This window comes from Cajanus cajan, chromosome 2 (genome assembly GCF_000230855.2).
Source record: "Cajanus cajan strain Asha chromosome 2, NIPB_CcT2T_4, whole genome shotgun sequence".
In the NCBI taxonomy this organism is placed as follows: domain Eukaryota; kingdom Viridiplantae; phylum Streptophyta; class Magnoliopsida; order Fabales; family Fabaceae; genus Cajanus; species Cajanus cajan.
In genome coordinates, this window is record NC_138518.1 from 40,365,612 (window position 1) to 40,373,985 (window position 8,374).

General features: G+C 34.4%; 1 protein-coding gene across 1 annotated transcript; it reads right to left on the reverse strand.

The window, feature by feature from the left end:
* Nucleotides 1-317: 317 nt before the first annotated feature.
* On the reverse strand, nucleotides 318-7,511 carry PHYE (phytochrome E). Its single transcript, XM_020361026.3, has 5 exons — nucleotides 7,368-7,511; nucleotides 4,910-7,065; nucleotides 3,950-4,760; nucleotides 3,179-3,472; nucleotides 318-959 (listed from the first exon to the last, which is right to left on the reverse strand). The coding sequence occupies exons 2-5, from the start codon at nucleotides 6,927-6,929 to the stop codon at nucleotides 716-718; spliced, it is 3,369 nt and encodes a 1,122-aa protein (XP_020216615.1). The 5' UTR covers nucleotides 6,930-7,065; nucleotides 7,368-7,511; the 3' UTR covers nucleotides 318-715.
* Nucleotides 7,512-8,374: the final 863 nt, after the last annotated feature.

The window sequence follows — 8,374 nt, forward strand, 5'->3', positions numbered from 1 at the left end:
CTTTCTTCCTCCTTCACAGGCGCACACTGTTTTCCTCTCACACTCGGCACTCAGAGCATAAAGCTCTGATACCAATTTGTAGAAAAAAAATAAGAGAGACAAGTAATACTAAAATTGTGGGTGAACGTAGCAACTCACTGTATTTTTTATTGAATAAGAGATGACCTTTAAATAGCCATTTTACAACGTACTGAACTAACAAGAAGATAATAAAATATCTTATCAAATCAAAACTTATCAAAAAACTATCTTATCTAATTTGAAACAAAATAACTCAAAAGATAAATCAAATAATTCCAGATAACTTAAATCGGATATCTCGGAATCTCTAGAAATTTAAGATTTTCCAACATATATAAGATATTAGTATTACAAACAATCATTGGCCATGCTTATCTTTGGAGGAAGGGACATACAATATTCAAAATTCCTCTTAGCAGGAAGGAGCATACAATATTAAAAATTTCTCTTGGCATTCTAGTATTCTACTCTGTGTTACTATAATATTTTCAAGACATATTACAAAGGTATTTATATTGGCTAAAATTTTCCTTCACAAGCAGAGACTTCCTTCAGTGTGTATTATAAGATCAATCCCGGTGTTGAGATGAGCACTTGCCATATCTGTCAAGCTTCAAAGCAAGGGATTACAGACCACTCTCTGCGAATGACCCTTCACACCCCTTTCACTTGTAAAAGCATCAAGAAAACAAAACTAACTTAACATGCTTGTCTCTGCATGGAGATTCCTTTGCCTTTCTTTTCTTGTTCTAATTTCAAGATCAATGAGAAAATAGCACTTATTTTGTTCTCTGACGTAGTGAACATGACCATTCATCCTACTGAGGATTTTCCTGGACATATATAGTCCTAGACCTTCCTGTGTAGTCCATTGATTCCCTCCTTCGAACATATCATGAAGAACATCCGAAGGAAGACCTTGACCGAAATGAGTCATTCTGCAGGAAGAATTTAGTAAAATGAGCTTCTACTAATATTCTAATTTAGAGGACATTTTCAAAGTAAGCATCACAACACTTTGAGGCTAAAACTATGACTATTTCTAAAACGCAAGAATGATTATCCCATGAAATGGTTCATACAATCACGAGTATAGGCTTATTTGCATTATATATGTGTTTATGGCTTTAACTTTGTAGATTGGGCTAAAGCTGAGTAATGTTTAGAATCTAAACTGACAGAAGGTGGCGATCATCTAAAAAAACATTATTATTGACTATTAATAGAGTCAAACACTTCGTACTTTTATATATTTTATCTAAATAAAAAAGTAAAACATAAAAAAAATAAGAGAATGAACTATGTTTAATACATGTATTGCATCAGTTATGATAGAAAGTGAGTGAGCTCGATTTAAAGGAGACTTGCGGTTACTAAAGGACAGAGTGTAAAAATGAAAAATAAAGAAAAGTTGCAGTCATTAAAAGGTAAAGAAGAGTGAAAACCAAAAAATGGTATTTCCTTTATCTACTGTTGTAGATTCAAACTAAAGAAAGAAAAATAAACTATATATATATATATATATATGAAGAGGATTCCATTTACTCCAGGAGTAAGTCTATCTATACTTATTCAGTTCAATAACTTATGTTTTACAATAATTTTTAACGATCTAACCGTTGGACTTAAAGTTCTTAATACATAAATCAAGTTTACAAATTTTAAGAAAATTTGAAAATCATTTAATTCTTCATTTCATTAATTCAAATCGACGAATAATCATAAAATCATTTTATAAGTTAATTTGAATTAATAAAATAAAGTATCAAATGATTTTCAAATTTTTTAAAAATTTGCAGACTTGATCTATGTATTAAAAAATTTGATATAGAACATAAGTTATTGAGCGGAATAAGTCTAATTAGACTTACTCCTAAAGTAAACGGATCTCTCCTATATATATATATATCATAGGACTAGAAGCGAAAGAGTGAAGGGCAGTTTTGGAAACACTTTTCAACTATTTTGTAAAAGAAAATAAAATGAATAAAAAAAGTAAAACCAATCAAACTTCTTGTATTAGTTAACATCAACCTTTCCGACCCAACCTTTTTAAAATCTCATCTAAATTCTCTAAATTCCCCCAAAACCAACTATAAACTCGAACAGAGTTCAATATTCTCGCCTTAGAAAGTCTTGACAGTAAGGTTCTACAATGAAAAAACACTCCCATAAGCTAGAGCCTAAAGGCTAATCTAAACTGTTTCTAAGTTGGCATTTCTAGTCAAGACGACCAGAAGGTCTAAAAGTAAAGCCTTATGACAAAACCAAGCCATAAGGAGACATTTAGTTGAAGTAAATGAAAAAGGAATCATAGGCTTAACATAATTTCAAGTGTCCGGGAAATTGTCTAAAATAGTACAGAGATCACCTAAAAGTGAATGATAGCACATTTTACTTGCCACTCAATGGTGGGCTTCCATTGTTGTTGAATGCATCATGCTTTCTTTGTTGTTGACTAGATGGAATTTTTTTTGTCTAGTAAATATGCTTTTTCATAACATAATTTGGAGGTCTATCTACACCTATGTGATCAATATCAATTTCCATAACGGATAACTGCAGCCAATTAAAACAATAAGAGAGAAAAAAAAAAAAAAGCTGAACTGCAAATGGATCTATAATATTTGATAACCAGAAAATATAGGCAATGCAACATGTGGTTAGTTCAAGTTAGAGGAAGCTTGACCCACACTTGCCACAAAGGTCTAAATGTTAAATATAAAACCATAACTGATTCAGTCATGAACCAAACATAAATATCATGGATAACAAACATGGGAGAATTCAACTTTCATTAAGTCAAAAAAATATAATGTGTCTGTTTGTTTAAACTTGAAAATAAGTGTTTCTAAACAAGTGTTTTTTTTAAAAAAAAAAATTTCTGTTAGTAACAGATAAGCGTTGTTTCTTAAAAAAAGCAAAAAACTGCTTATTTAAAAAAAAAAAAAAATTTAGACAAACACATCAAAAAAAATAAAATAATAAGTGCTTATTTTATTAAAAAGAAGTGTTTTTAAAAGAAAAAAGTTTAAACAAACAGACTCAATATATGGCAAAGGCTAAACACATCACCAGAAGGGTAAACTAATAGCAACCAAATTAATTAATCATCTATGAATGGTCTATGGAGAAATAAATTCTTGGTTTTTTGTACCTGAACTTCAGATGGATAAACTCATTACCATCCTGTATTATCTTTAAACCAGGTGAAATCTTGATTTCTACCCAGCCATTTGGAGATGGTGTATGATTGACTACATTAAGCAAAAAGTCAGACAAGACCACCTGAAGCCTAATTTGGTCGCCATATAGAGAAAGCATCTTTATTTCATCAGGAATTTCATGAAACAGTTGCAAGTTCTTTTCTCTTATCAACATCATGATTTGGCTGACAATGGCATCTAAAATATTTCCAAGAACAAATTCTTCCATGTTTAGCTGCAATGTGCTGCAAGTACGAGCATAAAATATGAAAAACAAAGTCAGTAGTATTGTATGTTTATATTTGTAATCTGAAGGCATGCCTGTATGTATGCGTGGAACATAAATAAAAGTGTTATAATATATTTTTTGACCCTGTAAAATTTCAGATTTCTGTTTTTAGTTTCTATAAAATAAGTTATTCAATTTTAGTTTCTCATTTATTTTCTGCCTTCAATATCAATCCTGGGACTTAAATTTTTGCTCTACTTTTGCCTATTTTTAGTCCCTCATGGGGACTGATGTTGATGGCAGAAATAAGCGAGGGAATAAAAATTGGCAACAAAAAATTTTATAAGTACTAAAATAGAAAATCTGAAATTTATAAGGACCAAAAAGCATATTTAACCTTATTTTAAACATCTACCATTACAAATGAAGAAAGGAAAGGAAAGTACAATTCAGAGAGAATTTATGCCTATCAAAATGCAACAAAAACACTTACCCTTCATTAATACTTCCTAAATTTGTACCCTCAATAATTGCCATGATTTGCCTTTCACATGCACCACTAGTGTCAAGAAATTGTTTTTGATTTTCTGAGACTCTGGTATTTTCTAAAAGTTTGTGTGTGAATCTTATACCATTTAAAGGTTTCTTCATCTCTTGCAGTATATAGGCCAGCTCCTTAGATTCAGAAATGTTTTCCCTGCCTCTAGGCCTGTGTTCTTCTTCAGAGGGCTGATTCGAGTCTGGTGTTACAATCTGCAAGAAGCAGAAACAACCAAACATATTCCCACCAGCATCAACTCTCTTGTTTGCTGTTATAAAAGTCTCTATAAATTCTCCATTTCTATCAAAAAATCCAAACGGTAACTTCTCAGAATCTTGACCGCTTATTCCACGATATAGTAAAATCATAAAATTAGTCAGTGTATCTTGACCTTTTAGTCGACAAAAGCTTCCAAAAATTTCACCAGGAAGCAATTTTCCAACGACTTCATCTCTTTTCCAACCAGTTAGCCTTTCCATGGCTGCATTCCATTCAGAGCAGCATGCATTCTCATCAGAAGAAAATATGGGTGGAATCAGTGGACTGAGACTCTGTATTATAGCTTTGTAATCACCTTCCAACTTGATGAATTTATCTTGAACCACTTTCTCATAAGTGATGTCTTGGCCTACAAAGCATACCCCAACAATAGCATCTGTGTAGTCCCTACTAGTACAAGCATTGACCATGAGATATACAACTTCCTTTTGTTGATGAAGCCCAAATTGTTTTATTTTCAACTCCACATTTTTGTCCTCCTGGCCTGAAAAATCATCAGTAATCAATACACATGCTATGAGTGCATAACCCTGAGGCAGAAGGAATCAAAATAACAATAAATCATGAATAACATTTGAGTGAGTTAATAAAGATAAAACTCTAAGTTTAACATTTCTACAAGAACTGATTTACCTTGCAAGGCTCTGCTTAGAGTATTTTTAAAAGTGTCACACGAGTCTGGGTGTATAATTTCATTTACCGGCAATTTCCCCATAGTTTCAATGGCCTGTAGACCTGTCAATTCAGCAATTTTTGAATTCCATCCATTGATTATGCCACCTGAATCAACCCCAAAAATTGGGACAGTTGCTGTCTCAATTAGTCTCACCATTTCAAGTGCCACTGAACTGAGTTCATCAACGCCTCCAGTTGCAGTGTCACTTTTCTGTACATAATTTAAAGTCTTTGGACCAGTGTTCTGTGTGTCTTGGAAGGAATCTCTTATTATTAGTTGTAATGAATGAATAGCATTGATTTCTGAAATTTCCCAAGGCAAACTTTTGCTTTTGACTACTTCAAGAAAAGCTTTAAATGATGACCTTGGGTTCATTTTTCCTCCATCATCCTTATCCTCAGGATGGTGCTTGGCTCCTCCCCATTTCATTTCCTTTGCAGTGTGAGACCTGAACCAGAACAAGAAATGTTTTGAATCAATTCTTGCTGTAGCCATGCCACAAACTGCATCACCAAGCGAAGCAGCGCCTGGATAACCAGCATCAGCCAAACTATCTGTTGTCAAACCTGTTGAGTCTCCATGATTACTAAGTAGCCATTCTGCAATGTCTTTCACCTGTGTTTCAGTTGGGGTTGTGCCTAACAAGCAACAGTTTCCATCATAATACAAGGCAGCCCCATCACACTTTACCAGATCCATTATACTTGGTGATTGATTCACAATGCCAAACGGTGCATCACGAAGGAGCATGTCACACAGTAAGGTTTGTGTTTTAAGAATTCTCTTCTCTGCCATCTGAGATGCCAATTGAATCTCCATGTAAAGCTGCAGTCCAAAAGCCTGCATTAGGAACTCACAAGCATAGCGAACCGGGAAAGACACGTAGCGTGGCGAAGTGTGATGACAAACAAGCAAACCCCAAAGCCTTGTTGTATCATTTCCATTAACTATAATTGCCATGACCAGAGAGGCAATTGAGCCCATGTTAGCCATGTACTGTGCGTGACAACCATGTGGTAACCTAAGGGTTGAGTTCACCAAGCAAAGAGGTTGCCTTAATTCTTCACTCTGAATGACCTTAACTGGCTTTGCATGGCAATCACAAATCATCCTAACTCGGTTTTGCTTGAACAAGAAGCGAGAGGCTTGAGGGATATCCGTGGCAGGATAATGCAAACCCAAGTAAGGCTCCAAATCTGACCTCCTAATCTCAGATACAACCTCACCATGATCATCCTCATGAAACTTATAAACCATAACCCTGTCATATCCGGTGAGCTTCTGCACTTCCTCAACAACAGTGTCACACAATAGACCAATATCTTCCCCAGGAAGAGATTGCAGCCTTGAAATTGCCCTAACAGCCAGCTTCTGCGACTGAACTGCCCCAGCAAGTGACAATGCCGGATCACTCGACCTCGCAGACTCCAAATCAATCACAATCCCAACATCAATCCTATGAAGTATGGCATAAAATGGCTTCTGGGTTGCCCTTGCATAGAGCCAAATTGGGTTCAAAAGGGAAATTTCCCTTGAAGCCACAGCTTTTGCAAGGGAAGCGCCAGAAGGGGGAGTGAAAAGGGTTGTGGCATCAACCCCAATCAGACTCATGAACTGCTTAGAGTCAATTTTCCTCTCCAAACCCAACAACTGAAAGCAATTCTCACTGTACCCAATGACCCTAAAAGTAGGTTCCTCAATTGCAAGCATGCAACCAAAGGGTTGGATAAGGCCACCCCTTTGGATTTTGGACAAATAAGCAATCATTTTCTCCTCAGACACTAACCTGGGAGGGTCAAGAACCATCCTTGAGTAGTCAAATGATTTGCCAGACACACCAGACTGCTCAAACTCAGCCAGAATCTCAGCATCTGCACTGTACTGAGCCAGTGTTTTGTCCCTCTTTGTGTTCATGTTGCTTTCAGCTGATGTGCTCAAGCTTGTGTCTTTCACCTTCCCTCTACTTCCAAAGCTCATTTTCAAGGCTGTGCAAAATAAAAAAAACAAATATATTTTCTTACCTTGTTGAACCTTCTATGAAGCTAGCTTGATTCTGTTTCCACCCTTTTGCTCTTGTGGTTTGTGAAGGAGATATACACATATCAGATACCCTCTGCACGAAATTTTAGGGAGTTTATATTGAAAGCGCATTGTTCTTCTGTTGTGACAAACCGACAATGAATTGCCATATGCACCTTAACTCACCCTACTTAATGTCTTTCCTACGTTGTATTCGTTCAATCCAATTCATGCAAATTTCTACCCTATCTTACTTTTACTGCTAAAGACACAAGCATGGAATCAAATTCCTCAGCCAACCAGCTGTGGCAGTAAATTCTAGGAAAACAACACTTTTGGTACACTTCTAGGAAAACAATTTGTAATTGCTTAACATCTAAACATCCAATTACTTACTTCATTTGTCAAAAAGGACAAGACCCTTTAATTTTCCTTTGCATCTTCTTACTTCACCGTTACTTCTCTCTATTCTTCCACAAATTCGGGAAAACTACTTAGTACATGTGGTGGCAGAAATCATACCTTACTCTTATAATTATTATTATGTTTACTTTAATCACTGTTCAATATCTCTTCTTTTTATTTAAGGGTGAGCCCTGAAATAATCATGGCATTGCTTTGAATTTTATGGGATGAAAAATAATAAGTTCTGTTATTTTTTCTCTAGATCATATGTATACTCTATTAGAATTTAGAAACAATCATGATCAAAAGGATCATTATAAGCTACGAAATATGATTAATAATTAAAATATTAATAACTGAAACTTTATGAACTTCCTCACCCATAAAATGATTGATATGTCCTATTAATGGAAAAACTTATGTTTTTAATATTAATTTCTTACAAATATAATTAAAAGCTGGTAAAAAATTAAATATAATTAAAATTAAAAATATTAAACTCTTGACCTTATTCTTGGTTCCAATTTCTGTGTAAATTTGTGTGGGTTCTTTAAAGGACAATAAAATGTTGAAGTGAAAAACTTGATGACCATGACATGAATTGTAAACCACAAAAACAGAGATAAGAAATGCGAATGAATGCTGTCACTGGGTCTTGTTCGGTGGCTCACTGAATACGACGAGGCATGTTTTTGCTGTCTTTCCATTCGCATTGGAGTGCGAAACGTCGTATTTTATTCATGGTCCAAGATTTCGAATGCCTATGAGACACTATCTAGTTTATTCTATTGTATAAGAAATATGTTTGACATAATAATTAAACTTTTATTATATGTATTTTGAATTATTTTAACTATTTTGCTTAAAGTATCTGTCGACATATCTCGTTATTCAATATAGTAATTAACATTGTACCTTATTTTATTGTTTTTAACAAATTGATTAGTATTTGAAAATTCTTTTATATCATGACTAATCAAAAGTTGATTTGGCTTGAC

What these genes read in the sequence shown, in the direction of transcription:
- PHYE (XM_020361026.3), bottom strand. Translation starts at nt 6,929, where the DNA reads ATGAGCTTTGGAAGTAGAGGGAAGGTGAAAGACACAAGCTTGAGCACA. An exon ending in TCTAAGCAGAGCCTTGCAAG is followed by an intron (nt 4,761 to 4,909) that starts GTAAATCAGTTC and finishes ATGATTTTTCAG; the next exon opens with GCCAGGAGGACAAAAATGTG. An exon ending in TTAGGAAGTATTAATGAAGG is followed by an intron (nt 3,473 to 3,949) that starts GTAAGTGTTTTT and finishes TCGTACTTGCAG; the next exon opens with CACATTGCAGCTAAACATGG.